The sequence below is a fragment of the Nelumbo lutea genome, chromosome 1 (assembly GCF_056320005.1).
Source record: "Nelumbo lutea isolate HS-2025 chromosome 1, American lotus-T2T, whole genome shotgun sequence".
In the NCBI taxonomy this organism is placed as follows: domain Eukaryota; kingdom Viridiplantae; phylum Streptophyta; class Magnoliopsida; order Proteales; family Nelumbonaceae; genus Nelumbo; species Nelumbo lutea.
The window spans coordinates 104970366-104996390 of record NC_142684.1 but is presented as its reverse complement, the minus strand read 5'-3'; the positions used below and the strand labels follow the sequence as shown (position 1 = coordinate 104996390).

Here is a 26025-nt window from a genome sequence, read left to right as displayed (position 1 = left end):
ATGGGGTGGAAGATTTATTAGTGGCTGAAATGGGTATGTGTGTGTTCCTTTCTTTGTGGTGTCAACTCCTGGTCATAGTTTTCTTTCCATGTACTTTCAGGATTATTGGAGATGATTGTGTAAGACTTTGCTTATGTCGGGGTACGAAGTGGTGTGTATTTTTTCTGTCTTTGGTGATATCTTATAACCAGACTAGTGTAATTTCTTTTTCATTTTATTGAAACTATCCATTACTACATGAAAATGTTAGTAACTCCAGAGAGTTTTTTTTTATGAATAAAAAGATATATATTTTTTTGCTTGGTAAATTGGAACTCCAGAGAGTTACTGCTCAACAACATCCAAGGATGAGATACATCCCCAGTCCTACTCAGTAAAACAGCTAAGGTTATATTCAAATCACAACTGAAAATGATACAAGGAATAACCAAGTTTTCTTTAAACTAAACTCACCTATAATGACCAAATTCACAAGAAAGTGATAATTCCTCGCAGATAAAAGGTACAGAGGCCCTTTCTGTAGTAGTAAGGGATATTTGACCAGCAGAAAAACATCCCCCTTGGTTAAAAACAAATGATTGATCATAGCTAAGCCGTGGTTCTCCAATGTGCACAAGAACCGGTAGAAAGTGCAGCTTGACAAACAGAGTTGGCTTGGATCCACCATCTTTAGATATGTCCACTCTCAGATCTTTAACTTCAATAGCAGTTTTTGGTGTCTGTAATATTCAAATACATTATTATAAAAAAAATGGCTATTACAAGTCTCTTAGAGTGGGTAAATGATACAAATGAGATATAGGCATGCAACTAAACTAAACTAAACTTAGTAAGTACTTGTAAGAAAGTGACAACAAAAACTCAAGTTTCATATAGTTAATCAAAATCTTTTTTGTATCAGCAAAAGAATTTCATTACTTATTTAAATCAGAAGCTTAGTACAATTGTTATAGCAATTCACCAGCCTATAATACATCAGGTTTTGCCCAAAAATAAAAAAGGTCTATCAGCTCCTTGTTTTTCTTTTGTTTTTTATAAAGTAACTTAAGTAAGGGCATAAGGGTCCTTTGCCTTCTAATTATGGTCGCCCTATATATATTAATATAAGCTGGTGCCGCCAACACTGTAGCGGCACTGTAGCAGACTCCAAATCTCTCTTCCTCTTCTCTTCTCCTACCTCTCTTCTCCTCTGTCCGGCTGTTAATATGGTATCAGAGCGGTTCTGCTAGGCCTGTGAGCAGATCGAACAAGCTTCAACCTGCTGTCTCTTCAACTGAGATCAAAAAAGTGCAGACCTACAACTGGTACAGATTTTTTTTTTGTGTTTTTTCCTTTTCCTTGGTCGTGTACCAAGAAGAAACTATATGACTCCAGACTGCTGAATGTTTTCTGAGAAGCTGTGAGGTTCGAACCTCTTTTTTTTATGGATCGTGTCATCCCATGTCTGAGAATTCAGATCTGTAGGTCGTGGATGACCTGATCTTTAACCCTTGTGGTGTAACCATACTGGTTTATGACCCCTCCAAGCAGTCGATGTGTTTGGGGTGTCTGGAAGTTCGTGGAGTGTGACTGCTAGGTCAGATCAGCTCTGAGACCACCCTAAAATCTTGCCTTTTCTGGACAATCTAGGCTGGTTTGTGGTTAGATTGTGTCCAGATTGCAGTGTGTGCATGTGGACTTCATCCTTGGTGTTTCTAGGACTGTTTGTTTAGTGATAGGAGGGATCATAAAGTGTGTGTAAGGTCTGAAAGGTGTTTTAATCATGTCCTCTGAGAATTCTACAACTTCAGGAATTTAAGGAGGTCAAAATGGAATGAGTGGGGGGATGGATATGAGTTTCCCCTTTGATGGACTGAACTATCTTGAATGGTCTAGGAGAATTAAACTTTATATTACTGCTAGAGTAAAAATTGGGTATATTAATGGTAAAATCAAGGAACCAAAGATTCGTAGTGCTAACATGGCAGATATGGTAGGACACTTTGCCAGATGGATTCTGGCCCTACTCCTTCTACCTCCTTTGCGTCTACATCAGGTAACACTGCCACTGACTTCCATGTGTCATCTCATACATCTGATTCCCCTTGGATAATTGACTCTAGAGCCTCAAACCACATGACTGGTAAGTCAAAATTATTTCAGGCATATAACGACCTCTCTGGGAGAGATAAGGTGAGACTGGCTAATGGGTTTTATTCCACCATAGCCGGTCAAGGAACCATCTTCCTTCCTCTTGGTCTTACCCTCTCTAATGCGTTGCATGTTCCTAATTTGAGGTGAAAGATCTAGGCCCCTTACGTTATTTTCTTGGAATTGAGGTTGCACGCTCAAAAAGGGGCATCATTATTTCCCAAAGAAAATATGTACTAGATCTATTAGAGGATACAGGCAAGTAAGGAGTGAAACCAACCATTGACCCCAACCATCACCTAGGAGATAGTCAGGGGGAGTGTTTGAAAGATGTAAAGAAGTTCCAGAGACTTGTAGGGAAACTCTTATATTTGTCTATGACTAGACCTGATATTTGCCTATGCAGTGGGTGTTCTTAGTCAGGTCATGCATAATCCTAAGACAACTCACTTTGAAGTTGCAGAAAGAATACTTAGATACCTCAAGAAGTTCCCAGAAGTTGGTTTGCTTTTCCAAAAACATGGGCATTTGAAAGTGGAGGTGTATACAGATGCTGATTGGGCAGAGGCAATCGATGAAAAAAAATCTACAAGTGCATATTGTACCTTTGTGGGAGGAAACCTAGTCTCCTGGAGAAGTAAGAAGCAAAGTGTGGTGGCTAGATCCAGTGCTGAGGCAGAATACAGAGCCATGTCTCATGGAGTTGCTGAAATGATGTGGATAAAAAATTTGTTAGGAGAGTTGGGTTTTGCAGTTAACAAACCTATGCCACTCTACTGTGACAACAAGGTTGTTATCAACATTTCTACTAACCCAGTCCTCCATGATAGAACAAAACATATTGAAGTGGACAAACATTTTATTAGAGAAAAACTTGTAAGCGGAGAAGTGTCCACTCCTTATGTTAGTTCAGAGGAACAACTTGCAGACATCTTCACCAAGGGCCTTCAACACGTGTGGCATAATAATTTGTGTGACAAGTTGGGCATGATTGACATCCATGTCCCAACTTGACGGGGAGTGTTGGAATGTTAACTTTATTTATTATGTTTGTATTCTACTGAGTTAGGGTTCGTTTAGACAAATTAAAGCAGTTTTTTCTTTTGTTTTTTATAAAGTAACTTAAGTAAGGGCATAAGGGTCCTTTCCCTTCTAATTATGGCCGCCCTATATATATTACTATAAGTTGGCGCCGCCAACACTGTAGTGGCACTGGAGCAGACTCCAAATCTCTCTCTTCTCTCTTCTCTCTTCTCTCTTCTCTCTTCTCTCTTCTCTCTTCTCTCCTCTCTCCTCTCTTCCTCTTCTCTTCTCCTACCTCTCTTCTCCTCTGTTCGGCTGTTAATATGGTATCAGAGCGGTTTTGCTAGGCCTGTGAGCAGATCGAACCAGCTCCAACCTGCTGTCTTCTTCAACTGAGATCAAAAAAGTGCAGACCTACAGATTTTTTTGTGTGTTTTTTTCCTTTTCCCTGGTCGTGTACCAAGAAGAAACTATATGACTCCAGACTGCTGAATGTTTTCTGAGAAGCTGTGAGGTTCAAACCTCTTTTTTTTATGGACCGTGTGATCCCATGTCTGAGAATTCAGATCTGTAGGTCATGGATGACATGATCTTTTAACCCTTGTGGTGTAACCATACTGGTTTATGACCCCTCCAAGCAGTCGATGTGTTTGGGGTGTCTGGAAGTTCGTGGAGTGTGACTGCTAGGTCAGATCAGCTCTGAGACCACCCTAAAATCTTGCCTTTTTTGGACAATCTAGGCTGGTTTGTGGTCAGATTGTGTCCAGATTGCAGTGTGTGCATGTGGGCTTCATCCTTGGTATTTCTAGGACTGTTTGTTTGGTGATATGAGGGATCATAAAGTGTGTAAGGTCTGAAAGGTGTTTAAATCATGTCCTCTGAGAATTCTGCAACTTCAGGAATTTAAGGAGGTCAAAATGGAATGAGTGGGGGGGATGGATATGAGTTTCCCCATGGCTGTAATCCCCTTTGATGGACTGAACTATCTTGAGTGGTCTAGGGGAATTTTTATATTACTGCTAGAGGAAAAATTGGGTATATTAATGGTAAAATCAAGCAACCAAAGATTGGTAGTGCTGAACATGACAGATGGGACCAAGAAATACTTCACAACACAAATCTTGTCCTTTAGGAGGAATAGGTCTGCATCAAAATTCTTTCACCAGAAAATTCACCCCCAAAGTTTTTGAAAGAACAAAAGGTTGAAAAAGGAAGCACAAGAGAAAAGCCATCAACAGAGGGAGACCAAATTCTAAGAGTTTTGATCCAAAAATACCTTTTCCAATTTAGACAGTAGGATAAGAGAATCACACTCATAATCCCTCAGACCCCTTTTGAATCCAAGACCCCAGTTCAAACAATGTTCAAAGGGCATACCAAACATAGAAACAGGTTCAGCCTTGTAGTTTGACAATGAGTAGAGTACCAGAAATTCCAATTTAAGGGGCAAGTCCCCAATCCAAAGATACTCCCAAAATAAGACTCTATCCCCACACCCCACATCAAAACAAACGAAATTGAAAAGTTGGTATTACCTCAATTATTGCTATCCAAGCAGAGCTTGATGAAGCATGAAGCACCAATTTTGCATCCTAGCCATTTTTCGCCATACAACGAATGCTCATCAAAACAAACGAAATTGAAAAGTTGGTATTACCTCAATTATTGCTATCCAAGCAGAGCTTGATGAAGCATGAAGCACCAATTTTGCATCCTAGCCATTTTTCGCCATACCACGAATGCTTCCAATGACCCTATGCTACATCCTTTCTCCTTCTAGAGGAAACCCCTGAAGCCATTTTCATAGAAGAGTTGCATTGCCCTTAATAAAATTCCCAATGTCTGGTCCATCTTGTTCCTTAGACTAGCACACTTGTTCCTATTTTACCAAATACCAAGTGATCTTTCTTTTCATCTACTGGTCCCCACAAGAAATCTCTCGTTATTATTTCTAACTGCCTTGCTATTGTAACCAGAATTCTAAAGGTAGACAAGAAATAAGTAGGCAGATTGGCCAGGGTGCATTAGACCAAACTGATTCTTCCTCCCATAAAATGTTGCTCCTTTCCACATTGCTATCTTTTCAGCAAATCTTTCTACAACGGTGTGAGCTCCAGGAAGCTCATGGGCCGGCTCAAAGAAATGGAGTCGCCACCCATTTTTCAAAGGAAATGGGCCCTCGTTTTCATATTCGAAAATCGATTCACTTGCATTGATAGTGACTTCGTTCTTCGCCAAAAAAAGCACCTAATCAAGAGATTTTGGATCCCAAGGATTGGGAGAGGAAGGTGTTAGGCACCCCTCTCTCCAAGCTACTATAGCAGCCCAATACGAGAATTGTTCAATCTCAACTTCTTACAAAACATAAATGAAAATGACTGCTCAGAGCTCCCAAAACCAAGATAAAACGCTCCCAACTTCACCGAGAATTGATTTGAGACTATGTTATCAGGTCTTAGGTATTGATTTCCCTAAGACCCTCACCTCTCTACCTCTTTTTCTCAATCTGGAGGAAACTAGGAATGCAAGTTTCCCTTGGGTTTGGGACTTCAGGCAACCCATAACTAAACTAAAAACAAAGATTACAAAATCAAACTTAGAAAACGGTGGAATGAGAGGCTTACCTCTCGTGTGCAACCTTGAGAAGAGTTTTCCAATAGCTAGAAAAGGTTCAAATGAAACTTGGATGAGGTGTTGAGTTGGGGGTGAGTGATTCAAGTTTTAAATCTTCAATCTCGAAAACAAAGCAAATTTGAGGCTTGATTCAAGGACTTTGGGAAATGCTCTTTTTCTCCTCCCTTTCTAGATTTCTCCCCTCCTCTCCCTAGATTTCTCCCCCCTTTCAAGCTCAAGTTGGATCATTATTTATAGAGAAAGAAAAGGGGGACAGTTCTGAAATTCGTCCAGCTAGAGGACTTAGGCTTCAAGAAAGCTTTTACAAGAGAATAGGCACGGATTTTTCAAAGAAAACAGTGTTGAGTGAAACTTTCCTCTTTGGTGAAAGATTTTCTACGATTTGGGGGTAGTTTTCACGGGTTTTGTGCATCCAATGGGAGCTTGGGGTGGGTCTGTCATGGCAGTCTCGTATTTGGGGCTATCAGTGGCAAAAAATGTAAATTTGATGAACTTCTAAATGTGGTTTTGTCTTTTCTCAGTTTTAAGTGGGAGTATCTTTGGGTTTTGGGGCTTTTGGGTCTATTAGAATTAATTTCGTTGGTCCAGGTTTTTGAATAGGTCAAGAATGGGTCTAACATCAACCATCACCCCTTTGAGGTTTCAGGTTAGGACAAATGAGGTGGTGATTCAATCTGGCAATTAGCGCATCAAACTGGCATCTTCCTAGTTTAACAGCCAAACGAGCAAATCAAGTCATGAAATTTGACGTGATGGGGTTTTTTGGGTCTCTAAACATAGTGGTGAGGTTCGATTGGTCTAGTAGGGTCAAGATGACAACGATCTATGGCTGACAAGTCCAGATCAACGAAATTTGCTGAAATAGAATCTTTGTTTGATGAAGAGTCTAAGGGGGGAAGTTTGGGATGAAATTTGATGGGTAGGCACTTTTGAACGTCTTGAGTCTAATGGAAGTGATGGATCTTTGATCAAAGGTGTAGATTGACATATTTATTTTGGGTCAATGGTTTATCAGTTAACGAGATGGCCCAGAATGGAACCTCACTTTTTTTAATGGTCGAATGGAGGAGTTTGGTAGTGAAAGTTGACGTACTAGGGTTTTTTGAGTTTTTTGACACAGTGTGTCAAGATGACAATGATCTATGGCTGACAAGTCCGGATCAACGAAATTAGCTGAAATAGAATCTTTGTTTGATGAAGGGTCAAAGGGAGGAAGTTTGAAATGAAATTTGATGGGTAGGCACTATTGAACGTCTTGAGTCTAATGGAAGTGATGGATCTTTGATCAAAGGTGTAGATTGACATATTTATTTTGGGTCAATGGTTTATCAGTTAACGAGACGGCCCAGAATGGAACCTCACTTTTTTTAATGGTCGAATGGAGAAGTTTAGTAGTGAAAGTTGATGTACTAGGGTTTTTTGAGTTTTTGGACACAGTGTTGAGGTATAATCGGTCAAATGAAGCTGGGATGGTGGATGATAAGCTCTAATCAATGAGATTTGCTTAAATAGGATATCGACTTAATGGCGGGTCAAACGGGAGAATTTGGTAATGAAATTTGGATTAAGGTGAGGAGTCAAGTGTATGGTTCTGATGTAGGATTTCTAATTCTAGTTGTGTAGGGCCGTTAGAACGAAATATTGGCACTTTTGAGGTTGGCCGTTATAGACTTTCAATGGGATTGTATCCTAGTGATCTTGAGGCAATGAATGTGTTGGATCAGGGCCATTAGAAAGAAAATTTGTGTGATGAACTGTAGAAGTGTGACTAATTTATAGTGTAGGCCATATTTGATTGGACGTCAATGTTGGTCTCGAGGTTTTCATTTGTCCTATGGATTGTGTCAAAAGAGGAATTTTTGCCTTTGTAAAGTTTCAATTTGATCTAGTTGTGATTCCAAGTTTTGGAGTCTAAAAGGAGGGTACGAAGAGGTAGGTTGAAGGGACCAAGCAAAAATTGGGTGCTGACAAACAGGTTTCCAAAAACTCCCTATTCTTGGGTAACCCCCCAAAGGCATAAAATTAGTTAATCAAAATCTTAACCTCTACAGAAAAATAGATTTCATATTTGTTCATCATCCCAATAGAATACTAAGCAATAGAATATTGAGCAATAAGCTAAGGATGTAGACTGTCTTATCTCCTGTGCCATGGGAAAAGTAGTGCCATAAATGCAGGTGTGAAAGCCTTCTAGCCTAGGGTATTTGGAACTCAGTTGAGGTCCAGAAGTGTATTTGAATTGTACTGCAAGTTGGGAGTTTGTTCTCAGTTTTTGCTCCTTTTTTGGGGCATATTTGTATGGTTCTATTTCAATTAATAAATCTACCTTACCTTTTTTTCAAAAAAAAAACTGAGCAATAAGCAGAGACTACAGCAAAATACTCAGAAAGTCAAAATATGAGGAACCATGTTATGTCCCCCTCCCCCTCTATGCAATGATTACATAGGTTGATTGTTAAAGTTACATAATCCTATCTTAAAAGAATAAAACAACCAATAAAAGTATCAAAACAATAAATATAAAAAGCAGTTTCTTTTATGTATAAGGCGTCCACCTAAGTTTCTGGGCTAGCGCCTAGTATATAAAACCAATGGCGTTTAGGCAAGGCGACTATGGGAAACCGTTTAGTCGCCTTGACAACTATGGCTACATTGTGTTCATTCTCAAGTTCTACTAACCATGTTAAGTACATAAGACATCTGATCAAGAAGGCAAGGATGTCAGCTTTCAAAGTGAACATCACATCTAGGTAGATCAGCAGATGCGCTAGCCAGGAAAGGGGTGATGATGGTTGCTTTGTATTGGATGCTGATATTTTGGGTATTCTTATATTACTTGACCTTATTGTTGGTATTTGTCTTTGCTTTTCCTAAATATATGTTTGTCACTTTTTATCTTATTTTGATTAGGTGTTTTTAATAACCCAAAGAAAGGAAACCAACCTCAACTATGCACAAACGAAAAAGCACCCTCTATAGATTATCTATACCAATAACAAGTAAACCCAGCCAGCTACCAAAAAAATGATGTCCTAAAGAAGCTCAAACATTAGAACAAATAAATAAGAAAATACCAAAGATGAAGCTGAACAATTTGTGATGCCAGAGGAAGAAGGCCAGAAGGATTATCTGGAATTAAGGATGGAAAGAGCAGGGAAAAGGGATCAGGACAGGCAGGATGGTGGAGTGGATGAATGGAGTAAATCGGTAATACTGCAGAGGCTCAAAAACCATGAAAGTTGAGATGGATGAAGATGGAGATTGATTCCTCATCCAATTGAGATCTTGTTCTCAGTAACAGGGAGTTTAGGCAGTGATGTGACACATTTGCGGAATTGTGGAAGAGGTGCAGATGGCTGTTTTTTATGCTCTTGGCATAGTTCACGATTCTTTAGGTGTTTTGCCCTGGGAATTTTTGTTATTAATTTATTAGGATTTTCTATGTATCGGCTTTATGCTTTTTATCATTAATTAGTCGCATTTAATTAATTAGTAATACAGAATGGAAGAAATACAGTAATTGTGCCAAGAACCCCTAGTGCACCAGGCTAGCCCTTGCTACCTAGCCCATCAACTTTTTATATCTTTTATCATTGTTTACAATGAGGATTCAGGTTTACGGGAAATGACCCCCCCCCAAAAAAAAATAAAACTGATTTCTTTTTGCCCCTTGTCTGGCCAATGTATCCACCAAACTGTTAGGAGATCTGTGGGACCAAATGAATGGTGTATAGCAGATTTATGTTTAGGTTGTTAGCATTGGTGTGTTTGCATTGGAGAGACAAGTTGTAAAGGAGTTTGCAACTCTTATACAATGTTTCAGAGTCCCAGGATGCTTGCCCTAGAGAGTAACTCTCCTCAGCTGCCGGTATATTGGGAGGCCTCAGCAGAATAGGAAAGCTTCTATGGAACATGTGTCTTGCTGATATAATATGAGGAATATGGTGTGAAAGGAACAGCCACATTTTTCGACAACAAGCAAAGCTCAGAAAAGGATATGCTAAATAGGTTGAAAGACACTTTGTGCTCTTGGCTAGTAGTTCTCAAACCATTCCAAGGGATCCCATATTCTTCATTTTTTTATGATGAATCTCTCTTTGTAAACAGGAGCACAAATCTGACATAACCTTGCACATTGCCTTGTAAATGGGCTTCATGCTTTTCATACAGAAATGAAATACAATACCTTGCTTTTTCAACAAAAAAAAAAAAGCTGCAGAGTTTTTTCTTTGTTTTTCTATAATTCTTGCCCCCATTCTTCATGAACCTCATTTTTTATCGTTAGTGAGAAAAAATGCATTAATAATCAAAAAAAGAAGGTTCAAAACAACAGAGTAGCATAACATGTTCAGTCCTGGATGGTTAGACTTGAAGAAAATAGAGTATGACTGTCATTGGAACAGCTGTTAGAGATAAAAGGGGAAATATTCTTCTAAAATTATTGGGTTCAATTGGTGTAGGATTTTTTTATTGGAAATGATGAATTGTTAAACAATAAAATAATCAAAGTACGACTGTCAGCCACCCAAAACGAGGATGCTGAGCCCAAAAATTATTTGAATACTGCAAAGTGGCAGAGAACAAATCCTCTCTAGAAGCCCCTTGTTTTGCTAAAGTTTCAGCTAGTCCATTTGCTGACCTTCTAGTCCACCTAAAGAAAATCCAAAAGGTGAGTATCAATTGGTGGTTAGAATTTTTTTATTGGAAATGGTTAGTTTCATTAAACAAGAAAATAATCTAAGTACAACTGTCAACCACCCAAAAGGAGGATGCTGAGCCCACAAATTATTTCAATATTGTAAAATGACAGAGAACAAATCCTCTCTAGAAGCCCCTTGTTTTGCTAGAGTGTCAGCTAGTCCATTTGCTGACCTTCTAGCCCACCTAAAGAACACCCCAATCTCCCATCCTATGCATTTGATTTCCCTCACAAGCTGTCTATGGGTCCAAATCCCCTGACTATTTGCTTACAACCATCCTATTAAGAGCTTAGGGTTCCCCTTCACCTCAATTGGTTCTGGAAATTCTTTGAAAGCAGAATTTTTAGCTCAAATTCAAGGCTTAAAACTTGCCTTAAAGTTGGCTTGACAAATTGATTTGTTGAGCAGGGTTATCAAGTGGTCTTGAACTGGTAAAGACCAGGGAAAGAGGAGCCCTGGATATTTCAGGTTAATGATTAGAGAAGCAAGTGACTTGATTGAATGTTTGAATGCCTCAATCAGATGGTGTAGAGAGGATGGGCCGAATGGCCCATAGGTTGTTTATTCTTCTTGTTATTTTGGGCCCATCCTGTCAATATTAAATTCTTTAAGTTCTTTGTAAATTCTTGCCCAACTAAGGGCCTCCTTGTAATTACTCAAATATATCTAATAAAACAGTGTTAAAGGGCTGAGATAGAGTGTGTTCCAAATCCTCTTCTCAGAACCCTCATTGCAGAACACTCAACTCTCCTCTCCTCTCTTCAGTTTCAACATGGTATCAGAGCGTATCTGAACTTGAACATCCTAGGGCTGGAGGCTTAGTCACGTACTGCCTGATTCTTGGAGGTCATTGGATGAGCCCAAGACTAGAATCTCTTGGAGAAGGGGTTTGGTGACCAGGAAGAATCAGAGAAGAAAAAAAGGGAAGGGGAACAGCTCGGTTCTATTTTTTGAAGCTCGATTGTGTTTGGACTGTTGAAGCTCGAACAGTAAGTTGTGCTCAGTTTTCTGGTTCTGTTTTGAAGCTCGACTATGTTTGGACTGTTGAAGCTCGAACTGTAAGTTGTGCTCAGTTTTCTGGTTCTGTTTTGTATTACCTTCGACTGTGTTTGGACTGTTGAAGTGTCCGAAAATCCTAGCTGTTCTGTATTACCTTCAACTGCATTAAATCTGGTTTAACCCAGAAATTTCTGGGCTGTTTTTTCTCTTCTTCTTGGACTGTTAAAACCTGCCGAAACATCCTTGTAACAAGGCTGTGTATTGTTACTCTTGTTCGGCTGTTTTAGGGGACTGTACGAACTGTTTTTTGAGTCTTTTCTCTTCCTTGACAGTGGGGTTGTCTCTATTCATTTCCGGGAGTAAGAAGGCTCCCCCAGAAGATGATCCATCCTACGAGAAGTGGATGCAAGAAAATTACATTGTCATTGGGTGGCTTGTGAACTCAATGCAGCCACAAATCAGTCAACACTACTTATGGATGAATTCAGCAAAAGAAATTTGGGACAGTGTTGTAGAAACCTATTCCCAAAAACTCAATGTGGCCCAGGCATATAAATTGAGAAGTGATGTAAAGAATTTAAGGCAAGGGGAGAAACCTCTTGCTGTATATTTCTCAACCCTGAAATCCCTATGGCAAGAGATTGACCTAATAGAAGTTGTAACTTGGGACACCACTAATGATGTAGAGACCTACAGAAAATTGGTTGAAAGGAACAGGGTTTTTGAGTTCTTAACTGGATTAAACCCAGAATATGATATCACAAAACAGAATATTCTTTCCAATGACTGTTTCTCTTTGTCACAAACTTATGCATTGGTGAGTAGTGAAGAGAGCAGAAGGGTTGTCCAGGTTAAAGGGGATGATATTAATGATCACTTTGCCAATATGGTGACTAAACCTAAAGGGAATGTTGGAACTTCTAGTGGCACAGGAAAGAAAGAAGTTATATGTGAGTACTGCAAGAAGCCGAAGCACACCAAAGACAAGTGCTGGAAGTTACATCCTAATCTTGTTCCCCATCGGTTTTAGAAAAAATATGATAGTAAAAGATCAGGAAGTGCAAATGTAGCTGTCGGGCCAGATAGTGAAGAGATGTCTGCCAGCTGAGTGATGTGACCTCTGCTTCTGACCCTTCAGGAAATTCTACTACTTCAGCATTTGCTCATTCAGGTATAAGGGCTTCTGCTAATCATGCTACCTCTTCAGGTAATCTCAAGATCCCTTGGATTATTGAATCAGGTGCTTCTGACCATATGACCAATCTGTCTACCTTGTTTGTTTCATGTGACTTACTTCCTGGACGTGATAAAATCACTTTAGCTGATGGTTCACTTGCCCCTATCTCTGGTAAGGGAACCATCAAGGCTACGGATTCCTTGTACCTACCTTTTGCCCTTCATGTACCTAAACTAAATACAAATTTGTTGTCTGTGAGCAGTTTAACCAAGTCATTAAACTGTTGTGTAACATTTTTTCCTTCCTACTGTGTTTTTCAGGATCTGGAGTCTCAGAAGGTGATTGGGAGTGGCCATGAGGCGAACAGAATATACCTGCTTGATACTCCGGAACAATGCACTAATCATCTTGGGAATGTTGCTCTTGGATCTGTCTCTTCAGAGTCTGTTAGTCGGATTATGTTGTGTCATTGTCGTTTTGGTCATCTGTCTTTTTCGGCCTTGAGTCATCTATTCCCTGAACTGTTTAAGGGAATTAGTCTGTCCAGTCTTCATTGTGAGTCTTGTGAATTGTCAAAGCATTGTAGAAGCAAGTATCCTTTGAGAAATAAAAGATCTTCTGTTCATTTTAATATTGTGCATTCTGATGTGTGGGGGCCTTACCACTTACCCTCCATGGGTGGCTACAAATATTTTATCCTGTTTATTGATGACTTTTCATAATTCACTTGGATATTCCTGATGAAATCCCGTGATGAAGTTCCAAGACTTGTAAAACAATTCCATGAATTTGTTCTAACCCAATTTGATACTAGGATTAAAATCTTCAGATTGGACAATGCAAAAGAATACCTTGAGAAAAACCTATCCTGCTATCTTTCTGACATGGGGGTTATTCATCAAAGCTCATGTGCTAGGACCCCAGAACAGAATGGGATTGCTGAGAGGAAAAACAGGCATATTGTTGAGGTTGCAAGAAGTATCTTATTTGCCTCACATGTTCCTACTAGGTTTTGGGGTGACATTGTACTTACTGCTACCTATCTTATAAACCGCATGCCATCCAGGGTTTTGGGGTTTAAGTCTCCCTTCACTCTTCTTCATCCGGACAAAGACCTTTTTCCTGTTCCTATTCGTGTCTTTGGCTGCACCTGTTATGTACATGTTCCAAGTGTCCAAACGCATAAGTTTGAACCCAAAGCCCAAAAGTGTATCTTCCTTGGTTATTCCCCCAAACATAAGGGTTATTGTAATCGGTATGTCTCAATGGATGTCACCTTTGATGAGTTTTCCCCTTTTTATGGTTCCTCTCCAGAAGGACATTGTCCACAGAGAGAGGATTTGACACAGGTGTTTGCTCTTCCTCTTCATGTCCCTGTTGAGTCCCTTGATGTGTCTGTCTCTCCCTCAAATGAATCAAGGGTGGATCATTCGTTCCATTCTCCTTGTCCCAGTACCCTACCTCCTCATCCTATCCTCAATCCCAAGGTGTATCAAAGGCAAAGATCCAGAAATGTGTAGGTTGTTTCTCCTACAACACATGAGCCTCCTACACTTCCAGTCACAGAAGAGACAACAGGTACTGGTTCAGCAACTTTGGATTCAAACTTCCCTGACCTTGATATTCCCATTGCTGTTAGAATAGGAAAACGGAAGTGCACTGTACACTGCATTTCCAAGCACCTTTCTTACAGTTTGCTTTCACCTTCATATTTTGCCTATCTCTCTTCTGTTGCTTCTTATCCTATTCCCAGGTCTGTGTCAGAAGCTCTTAAGGTTCCAGAACGGAGGGATGCTATGAAATCTGAAATAGATGCCCTACACAAGAATGACACATGGGAAGTGGTGGATTTGCCTAAAGGGAAGGATCCTGTTGGTTGCAAGTGGGTCTTTACTATCAAATACAGAGCTGATGGCACCATTGAAAGGTACAAAGCCAGGCTGGTGCAAAAGGCTATACACAGACATATGGGATTGATTATTTAGAGACTTTTGCACCTGTTGCCCAGATGACATCTGTGAGGGTTCTTCTATCTTTAGCTGCTCACTTTGACTGGCCCCTTTATCAATTGGATGTGAAGAATGCATTTCTGAATGGTGAATTACATGAGGAGGTTTACATGTCTCTTCCTCCAGGGATATATGGAACTGATATGAAAGGGAAGGTATGCAGGCTGAAGAAATCTCTTTATGGACTAAAACAGTCCCCTAGAGCATGGTTTGAGAGATTTAGAACAGCACTTGTTAACTTTGGTTATGTGCAGACACAGTCCGATCATACTCTTTTTGTGAAGAGGAGTAGACCTCTGGCAGTATACCTCATTGTGTATGTAGATGATATTGTAGTGACGGGTAATAATGCCTCAGGAATTCATGATCTAAAATCTTTTCTCCATACAGAGTTTGAGATTAAAGATTTGGGGGAATTGAGATACTTTCTTGGCATAGAAGTGGCTCGATCCAAGGATGGGATTCTTATCTCCCAAAGGAAGTATGTTTTTGACTTGCTCTCTGAAACTAGAAAGATGGGTGCTAGACCAATTGCTACTCTTATTGATATGAGTCATAAACTCTCAGCCTCAGAAGGGACATTGTTAGAAGACAAAGGAATCTTTCAGAGACTTCTTGGGAAACTTTTGTACCTATGCATGACTCGGCCAGATATTGCATATGCAGTCAGTTGCATTAGCCAATTCATGCATGCTCCTCGAGGCACTCATTTGGCAGCTGTAGAGAGAATCCTATGTTATTTGAAGGGCTCCCCAAGAAAGGGTATTCTGTTTGCCAAGCATAGTCATATGAAACTTGAAGCTTACACCGATGCTGACTAGGCCGGGAACATTGATGACAGAAGATCTACCTCTGGGTATTGTAGCTTGGTAGCTGGTAATGTTGTTTCTTGGAGAAGCAAGAAACAATCGGTTGTTGCTCGGTCTTCTGCTGAAGCAGAATACAGGGCCATGGCACATGGGGTTTCTGAATTATTATGGCTAAAATCTTTGATGGAAGAACTTGGAGTTGAATATGACAAGCCAATGATGTTGTACTGTGATAATCAGGCTGCCATCAACATTGCTCACAACCCAGTGCAACATGATAGAACCAAGCATATTGAAGTTGATCGACACTTCATTAGGGAAAGGGTCTCTTCGGGTGAAGTGTGTCTTCCTTTCATCACATCTGAAGGACAGTTGGCAGATTTTCTTACCAAAGGCATTCCCAAGGCAAAATTTCAGCATGATACCAACAAGCTTGGCACGATTGGCATCTATGCTCAGCTTGAGGGGGAGTGTAGAGAAGATGGGCCGAATGGCCCATAGGTTGTTTATTCTTCTTGTTATTTTGGGCCCATCCTGTCAATATTAAGTTCTTTAAGTTCTTTGTAAATTCTTGCCCAACTAAGGGCCTCCTTGTAATTACTCAAATATATCTAATAAAATAGTGTTAGAGGGCTGAGATAGAGTGTGTTCGAAATCCTCTTCTCTGAACCCTCATTGCAGAACACTCAACTCTCCTCTCCTCTCTTTAGTTTCAACATATGGAAACCCACATCCACTAATAATCTAACAGATTAGCTAGCCAGAACAGGAGATACTGGGGAGAATCTATCAGGAATATATGTTCTGGGTTTGAATTGTAAATAAGTACAATCATTTTGAATGAGATGTCCTCAGTATAATATTGTGTCTCTCTCTATATTGCTATCAAAAATTCTGGGTGGTTTGGAACCCCTTTTCATTGCAATGAATAAAAGAAGTTTTTCTTTTTGATAGGAAATGGTAACTTTCATTAATAAAGACTAAAAGAAAACACAGGTCCAGTCCCCAAAAAATGGAGACTAGCCCCCCATAATCCAATTTACAATTCAGCCCAAAACAATTCTCCCCTATTTGTCCCTTGTTTAGCTAGTGTATCAGCCAAACCATTTGCTGATCTTCTGACCCATCTAAGGGTCCGTTTGGTTTCCAGGAATAGGTGACTGGAATCGAAATGGCCATTACAGCCCCCCCCCCCCCGAAAGGGATTCCCATTCCAGAGTTTGTCAAGAAGTACAGAACTCATGACGAAAAGTCCCCCAAATAAAATTATAAAATATTATTAAATTAATAATAAGTTAATAGTAATAATAAATAATAATATATTAATAATAAAGGAATAAAATATTAACAAAATATTAGTAAAATAGTAATAAAATAATAGTACTATAATAAAATATTAATATAATACAATTAAAGTAATAACAAAATAATATTAATATAAAACATTAATAATTCAATAATAAAATATTATGAAAGCAATAATAAAATAAGAGTACATTCATAATTAAACTAATAATAAAATACTAGTAAAACATTTATAAAATAGCCATACTATAATAAAATATTTAATAAATTAATAATCAAAAGAAAAGATATTACTTATTAAATAATAAAAAATAATTTTAATATAATAAAAAACAACAATAGAATATTAATAAAATGATAAGAAAATAATAATAAAATAAAATAAAAAATTGTTAATAAAATATAATAATAATATTATTATTAAAGTAGTAATAATATAATGATATTTTGATAAGTACTAATAAAATAATAATAACAAAGTAATATTAAAAAGCCAAAATATTATTTAAATAATAGTAATTAAGTACAAATAAAATGTTAATATAATATAATTAAAGTAATAATAAAACACTAACATATTAATTATTTAATAATAAAAATTATTAATAAAATAAAGTAATAAAAATATTATTAATGTAATCCTAAAATAATAATATATTAATAAAATATTCATAAACTACAAATACCAAGATATTAATTGTTAAATACTAACAAAATAATGATTATACATTTATAAATATTAATAAAGTAATAAGAAAATAATAAATAGACTAATGCAAAATTGAAAATTTTCAGTTGATTCCAATTCCAACTCCCAATGAACCAAACAGCAACAATTGGAACGGGATTAACAAGCATCAGGAATAGGTGATTCCAATTCTGGTTCTGATTCTGATACCTGTCCTGTCTGCAAACCAAACGGACCCTTAACAGATGCATCCAACTCCCTTAATAAACTTCTAATCTCCCTCAAAGCTTGCCTATGGATCCCAATTCCAAAGCTGCCTGATTGCAACCACTCTATCACCAGTTTTGAATCCCCCTCCACTTCAATTTGTTAATAGCCCAACCGTTTCCCCAATCTCAGCCATTGGAGGAGAGCTATAACTTCTGCTCTTAGGGAGTCTCCCTCTCCTAATGGCCCTGAATATAAAGTCACCACTCTCCATACTCCTATCCCTTATTACACTACCAATGCCAGACAAACCTGCGTTACCAAAAGAGCTCCCATCAAAGTTCAGCTTCAGCCTTTGACTTGATGGAACCCAAACCTCCTAAATAACAGCCCTTGAGCTTGAAGAAGTTACCACTGCATTCCAGTTTCTAATGATATCATCAATGGAATAATCCTTGAACAGATCCAAGGTTTTTACCCAGTGTGCAACCCGCAACCCAGAACAAAGTGTTATAATAATAACAATAATAATAATAATAATAATAATAATAATAACAACAACAATAATAATAATGTCATCAATGGTTTGTGAAATACCATATACAAGGTTTTGCACTGAACTTATTTGTATTTGCACTCTTCCCAGACTGAGTATAGGAAAATAATAAAAACAAAAACAATAGTCATCCCTGTCTTTGTGTGCACCTATTTTCCTAAGATCTTTGGCTTATATTCCCCTTTCCTTTTGCTTAAAAAATTCAAGTTATTGACAAAAAAAACGGTAAGATCAAATCAAAACAAAGGAAAAGAAGTCAATCGTAGTATCAACATTTATGTACAAATGAATAGATCAATAAACAAGGAGAAATTAACATTGATATTGCTTGACAAGAGACTGCTTACTTTCACAATTAATTCTGTAACAGAAACTGACAAGAATCTTGCCATGTTAGCCACAATCACCCACTTTCCTCTACCAGCAGAACGTGATCTTCCAGACCTAGCCTTCTTTGCACCTTTTCTTGAGGGACTTATTACAACTTCCAAGTCACATATTAACAATTGCAGCTTTGGGTCCCTTGAAATAAAACCAACCCCGAGCTTTACAAGGGACTGGCGTAAGCTGAGTTTGATTTCACCAACAGATATATATTCAACAGAACCCTGAAACAATATCAGAAGCAACCCAAATATATGATTGGTTACTACTGTGAAGTCATAAATCCTTGACCAAAAACATCACGCTGCTAAGCATTTATTTTCATATTATTCAGAATTTAGTAAAATAGACTTATCAAAAAAAAAAAAAGATTTAGTAAAATAGCTCAAGAAAACTCATGTTTCAACCTAAAAGGCAAGGGTTTGCAAACACATCTTATGAAGGTTAGCAACTTTTTTCTTCTTTTTTAGGAAAAGATAACTGCAGTAGTAATAGAAAAGCCCTCTCCTTACAAAAAGAAAGATAGTCCTCTCCCTCTCCTTACAAAAATTAATGTGGCAGAGACCAGTCACCATATAGAAAAGCCCTCTCCTGATCAAGCCAGATCATCTGCTATTATAGTCATGTTCTTGGGAAATATATAATGTGCCATTTGGATTGGCTGCCATCCCTCTGATTTCATTTAGATAATAAACCAACCACCAAAAGCCAATAACAACCATTTGACCCCAACCCATCATATGATATGACATTACTGAACACTCTTCCATAACAAACAAGCACATGCGACTGGTTTTATATTTAGACTATTAGTAACTATCAAAACCTCTATTGGAGTCATAGACTATTGAACATCATCTAAGCTTTGTCCCAACTAAGTTGGTTCAGCTACATGAATCCTGTTTAGCCATATCCATTGTTAATCATTAGCACTTAAATCATTTGTTACTACTTCAATCCATCTCCTTTTTGGTCTTTGGTCTACCCCTAGCCCTTATAGCCACTTCAACTTGCAACAGATCACTTCTTCCTATGGGTGCTGCAGATGGTCTTCTATGCACGTGACAACTAAGCCATCTTATCCCACTTTCTCTCATTTTATCACCTAGTGGAGCAACTCCTAGGTTCATTCATGACTTCATTTTAACCCTATCCTCTCTAGTTTTTCCACATCCATCTCAGCATACACATTTCTGCCACACTCGTTTTTTTGAACATTGTTTCTTGACTGCCCAACACTCTGCTACATAAAGCATTGCTAGCCTTACACTTTGAAGGACAGCAAGCACTTTGAAGGAGAAAATAAAACTAGGAATCACTCCTAGGTAGTTTAAGCCTCACACCCATACCATGGGAGCATCACATATCCACATAAAGAAACAAAATTACTGGATTATTTTCAATCTATGCTGAAAAAATAGATATATAACCAAAACAAAATTGTTGTACTCCTACTTTGTTTAGGAGTACTAATTTAAACTTGAGACAATGACTTCTAATAACTATAAAACCAAAATAACTTTGCTGCAAAACACTCTCCTTACCAATGGACTCCTATTTCTTATACTTAATTACAAACTCAAAAATATCCAGAATTTATCCTAGCTCCCAGATAGAATCTGAAACATCAAATTTTGAAGCGTGTTGCATTACCCCTATTGATTTTCCTTTTAACCTAAGTGGTATTTGCCTAGCACATAACTCTGAATGCACCCCCTCCATATTGCCTACCTGCTCTAATTTTATGGGCAACATCCTCCTCAATCTATCCATTGTTACGAAACCAAGGTAGGAAAAGGAAGAGCTCAATTTCTTCTCTAGTAGTGGGGGGGATTGAAATTACAGATCAAGAAGAAATTGCTAAAACCTTTAATGATCACTTCAGATCAATATTTGGTAGGCCAATTACTGAGAGATGGGGTTTGGGAGGACTGGAATGGGGGAACTTGGAAGAGATTCAAGTGGAAGGCTGGAAGCCTTGGAGAAGAGTTTTGAGGAAAATGAAGTTAAGGAACCCATCTTCTCTATGGATAGATCTAAGGCTCCTAGGCCTGATGGTTTCAATGTGGCCTTTTATCAAGATTGCTGTGAGATAATTAAGAATAATTTGATTAAAGTGTTCAGAGAACTCCAAAGAAGGGGAGAAATCAGTCCAAGGATTAACTCAACTTTCTTAGCTGTGATCCCAAATAAGCAAGGTGCCAACCAGCCAGGAGACTTCAGACCTATAAGCTTAGTGACCAATATTTATAAGGTAATTGCCAAGGTTCTCTCTCTAAGGCTTAAAAAGGTGCTCCCCTCTCTCATCTCCCAATACCAAGGGGCATTCGTCCAAGATAGACAAATCATTGATCAAATTCTAATTGCAAGTTAGTGTGTGGAGGCTCAAAAAAGGCTGAAGAGGAAGGGAGTGTCAATTAAATTGGACCTGCAGAAAGCCTATAATCTTGTGGACTAGGACTTATTTATTATTATAATGAAAAGGTGTGGTTTTGGGGACTTATGGTGTAAATGGATCAAAGGTTGTCTGCAAACAAGTCACTATTCTGTTCTAGTGAATGGCACTGCAATTGATTTCATTGAAGGGACTAGAGGCCTTAGACAAGGAGATCCACTTTCTCCCTTTCCATTTACTTTGGTAGTTGATGTCTTGAGTAAACTGATTTCAAAGGCTAACTCTATGCAATTGATCAAAGGCTGGTCAATAGGGAAAGATAGAGTTTTGGTCTCACACTTGCAGTTTGCAAATGATACCCTGATTTTCTGTGATGGGGAGAGTAAAGAAGATGTGAAAAACCTTAAATTAGTTGAACTTGTTTGAAAGGACCTCCAACTTGACAATCAACTGGTCTAAGAGCCTAGTGAATGGCATCAATTTGGAAGAGAGTGAATTAGAGAGATATGGCTGCATTGTTGTGAGATTGGAGATTGGCCTTTGTGTTATTTGGGATTTCCCTTAGGTGGAAACCCCATACCGGTCAAATTTTGGAACCCAGTGGTAGAAAGGATTGAAAAAAGATTGGCGAGTTGGAAGAGGAATTATATTTCTTTAGGAGGGAGAATCACATTGATCAAATCCACCTTGGCGAATCTTCTAGTCTTTTTTTTTTATCAGTATCAAAATGCTTTATTAAATAATAAGAATTGTGAAACTTTAAGTATAAGAAAGGGGAGGTAAACTATCTTAACTTCCCCACAACAAAGGAACAAAGAAGAAAGCTAAAAATTAGCCCAAAACATAGATTCCTTAAGCGCCCCTTGATTGGCTAACCCGTCAGCCATTGAGTTAGCGCTTCTCTTCACCCAACTGTACTTCACCTCAATGTCCCTACTTAGCCATTTAAATTTCTTCTTTTCAACGCTGTAGCTCCACAAACCATTGTTGTCTTCCTTCAACCACCCAATCACCACCTCCAAGTCCCTTTCAATGATCAAGCATCGGATTTTTAATTCTCTTGCTCTTTGGATTCCTTCCAGAACTACTAGAATCTCAGCCAAAAGAGAGTCACCCCCTCCAATCAGGCCTAAGAAGATAGCAGTAATAATCCCAGCCTCATTACTGAACACTCCCCCAATCCCGGAAGGCCCAGGATTCCTCAAACTACTACCATCAAAGTTCAGTTTTACGAATCCAGAAGGAGGGGGGGACCAAGATGGTCTAGAGGTTCTCTTACATTGGGCAAAGGTAGCTATTTCTTTCCACTTCCTCAATATGTCAACCATGGAAAATTCTGAGAATAGCTCCATAGGTTTCAGCTAGTGAGCTACCCTTAAGCGTATCAGTTCAGTTAAGTTTTCTATGGATCGTTCCTTGTCTGAAAAAATTCGTTTCTCTCTTCCCATATGGACCAGCACACAGCTGCCCTAATATTTCTCCACATAACCTTCCCTCTTTTCTTAGGCCATCTTGAGAACGATGGAGAGAACAAGCTTTGCACACTCACGGGGGGATTCCAAGTACATCCAACAAGGGGAAAAACCCACTCCCAAACAGTTTTAGTAACCAGACAAGTAACCATAAGGTAGTAACCCATTTCCCCATCAGCTTTGTAGAGAATACACCGCTTGGGAAGTACACAGAAATCGGGTCTCTTTCTTTGAAGCAAGTCATTTGTGTTTATTCTTTCCAAGAAAATTTCCCAACAAAAACTACCAACCCAAGGAGGAATGGGTTTGCTCCAAATCTCTTTAACAAGGAAGGACAATCCAAAAGGATCAAAGTCTCGAAAAACAACGCACAAGAAAAGGAGCCAGAGGGGGAGGGGTCCAAAATCTAGAGCCATCCTTACTCGGGTCCAGGAAAACATTTTCAAGGATGGCTAGCAAAGACGAAATACAGCCCAAGTCTGTACCCCAGATTGTCCTTCTCAACCCTAGATTCCACCCAAAACCGGAAGTAGATTTTGAAGGAACTAAGAAAGAAGAAGTGGGTTCATTTTTCAAATCTGACAGAGAATACAAAGAGGGGAATTGATCCATCAGGGATGAATCCCCAACCCAATGTTGCTCCCAAAATTTAATTCGATTACCAGAGTTCGAATCATACCTAATCCAAGGGGAGAAAATCAAAAGCAAATCATGAATGGCTTTCCAAGGGGAAGCAACTATAGCCCTTGCCATAATTCCTGGATCCCAGTCATTGTCTTCCAGCCCATGTATTCTAGCCACTATCTTCGTCCACCTACTCTCCATCATTTTATTAAGTTCCTCAAATCAGCTCTATGAATCAGTCTCCCTAGAACATTTGCAATCAAAGTGAATAGGAAGGGAGAAAGTGGATCTCCTTGTCTTATTCCTCTCAAGGCAAGAAAGAAATACCTCACAGTCACGTTCACCAAGATAGAATAGTGACAGCTCCTAACACAACTCCAAATCCATTTACATCATCTGTCTCCAAAGCCAAAACTTCTCATCACCTCCACCAAGAAGGACCAATCAACTAGGTCATAAGCCTTCTCTAAGTCTAACTTGCATACCAAACCCTTTTTCTTGGATTTCCTAAAACTTTCCAAACTATCATTTGCAATCAAAATTTGATCAGTGATCTGCCTTCCCTTCACAAAAGCTCCTTGGTTGGGTGCAATGATGGTTGGAAGAACTTTATTTATCCTTAGAAACAACACTTTGCAATTATCTTGTACAGACTATTCACCAAGCTGATAAGTCTAAAATCCCTTGGTTGTAAAGCCTCTTTGTTCTTTGGGACCAAAGCAATGAAAGTGAAGTTTAGGCCCCGATTAATTATTCCCCTTGTGTGAAACTCCTCAAAAACCAGCACTATATACTACTTCACAATACCCCAACAATCCTGATAAAATGCCATTGTGAATCTATCTGAGCCTAGAGTTTTTGTCCTATCCATCGAGAACACCGCTTCCTTTATCTACTCTAGATCAAAATTCTTCTCTAACCCCTCCTTATCCACTACACTTAGAGTTGGCCAATCCAGCCCCTCCTGCCAAACCCTCGCATTTACAGGCCGTCTAAAAATAGCTTTAAAATGATTTACAAAAGCCTCTGCTACACCTTCAACTTCAAATTTTGAAATGAAATTCTTCCTTCTACCATTTGCCACATAATGGAACAACCTCATGTTTCTATCTCCCTCCTTTAACCATTTACATCTGGATTTTTGTCTCTAGCTTATTTCCTCCTGAAACAAGAGATCTTCCATCTGCCTCCTCACACTCCATCTCACCTTCCTGTCTTCCTCTCCAAAAGATCCCCTTTCTTCCTTCAAATCCAATTCCTCTATCTGCTCCATCAAAATCTGCTTTCTCTCCTCCAATCTTCCAAACTCTAGACAGTTCCACTCCTTTATTTGGGATTTTAGGAATTGAAGCTTCTTGTGGAATTTCATACCCTCCCATTTTACTAATGGATTACATTGCTCCCACCATTCTCTGATTTTCTCAATGAAGCCCAAATGGACCAGCCACATATTCTCAAACCTAAATGGGGTAGGCCCATCTCCTCTCATTTCCTCCTTACACATCATTATGGTCCAGTGGTCCGAAGTGAGTCTAGGGAGTGCCCTAGAAGTCAAATTCCCCCAATGCTCTTCCCAATCTGTTGAGAACAAAAACCTATCTAGCTTAGAGCATATCGGGCTTGATTGTAGGTTGGACCATGTGAAAATATTACTTCGGAGTGGAATTTCTTTAAGCTCAAAAGTGTCCACAAACTGGTTGAAATTTCTCATTCTAGTTATCACTCTCTGTCTCGGATAGTTGGTTTCCTCTTTGAACCTCACTACATTAAAGTCCCCTCCCACTAGGGGTGTCAAAGGTATTTGAAAATCCGATTTCGAATTTGATATTCGACATAATCGAATCGAATTCAGATAATTCGAATATATAATCAATCGAATTCGGATATCCCATTCTTACATAATAGTTAATCGGGTTCGAATTCAGATACGATTTGATTTGATTCGATAAATATCCGAATTCGACCGATTATTTAATTCTTATATATAATATAAAAGATATTTTATATAATCTATATATTTATATACTTTATATCAATAAAATATTTACTTTTATATTTAATAAATATCTAAAATAATTAATTAATCGTATTTGAATCAAATACTCGAATATTTGAATATTTAATCGGATTTGAATTCGGATATTAGTTTTCAATATCCGTCGGATATCGTGTCGAATTCGGATGTCGGGTTTTCTATTCGGATTCGGATATTGCTTGATTCGATTCGAATTCGATCTATTTACACCCCTACCTCCCACACAGCAATGTCCTTCCCAGAGGCCCCTAATATCACTCAAATCTTCCCACAATTTCTTCCTCTGCCTATAGTCATTGGGGCCATATACATTTGTTAAAACCCATTCAAAACCATCTTCCATCTGCCTGAACTTCAAAGAGACTGAATGATCTCCACTTAATTCCTCCAATCCTATCATCACATCTTCTTTCCACGATGTTACAATCCCCCCTAAGGCTCCCCATGATGGAGCAGCTGCCCATTTTATCCCCCTAGACCTCCAGGCACCTCTTGCCCATCTGCTATCAAAATCAGATCTCTTGGATTCCTGAATTAACACCACATCCGAGTCGAACTTCTTAATCACCTCTTTGATAGTTGCTCTCTTCCTCGCACTACCCAACCCCCTCAGATTCCAGCTTAGGATTCTCATTTCAACTTTAAGACTCAACCCTAATACCACCAAAGATTTATTTAGTCCCTTTCCTTCTATCCCCTCTCACCCCAAACTTCTTATCACCCTCAATATCTCTTTTTAACCTCTCAACTTCGCTCAATTTTCTTTTCTAATCTTACTCTCCTTTTTTGTAGAAAAGCTTTTAGATCATTTGGATTCTTCAGTTTACACCGTAGCTTTCCCACAAATTCTGCTATTGAATCCTCCTTACTAGTCTCCC

The 26025-nt window shown here is 38.6% G+C and overlaps 1 protein-coding gene across 3 annotated transcripts in view; it reads right to left on the bottom strand.

Annotated features, from left to right (window-relative positions):
* Positions 1-26025, bottom strand: part of SAB (HYPERSENSITIVE TO PI STARVATION 4) — a 108895-nt gene that overhangs the window by 66852 nt on the left and 16018 nt on the right. For all 3 annotated transcript variants that reach the window (XM_088967119.1, XM_088967126.1, XM_088967166.1), the window contains exons 3-4: positions 18585-18845; positions 454-719 (exon numbers count right to left, since the gene is read on the bottom strand). In XM_088967119.1, the coding sequence (XP_088823245.1) occupies positions 454-719; positions 18585-18845 (527 nt within the window). The remainder of the gene's footprint in view (positions 1-453; positions 720-18584; positions 18846-26025) is intronic.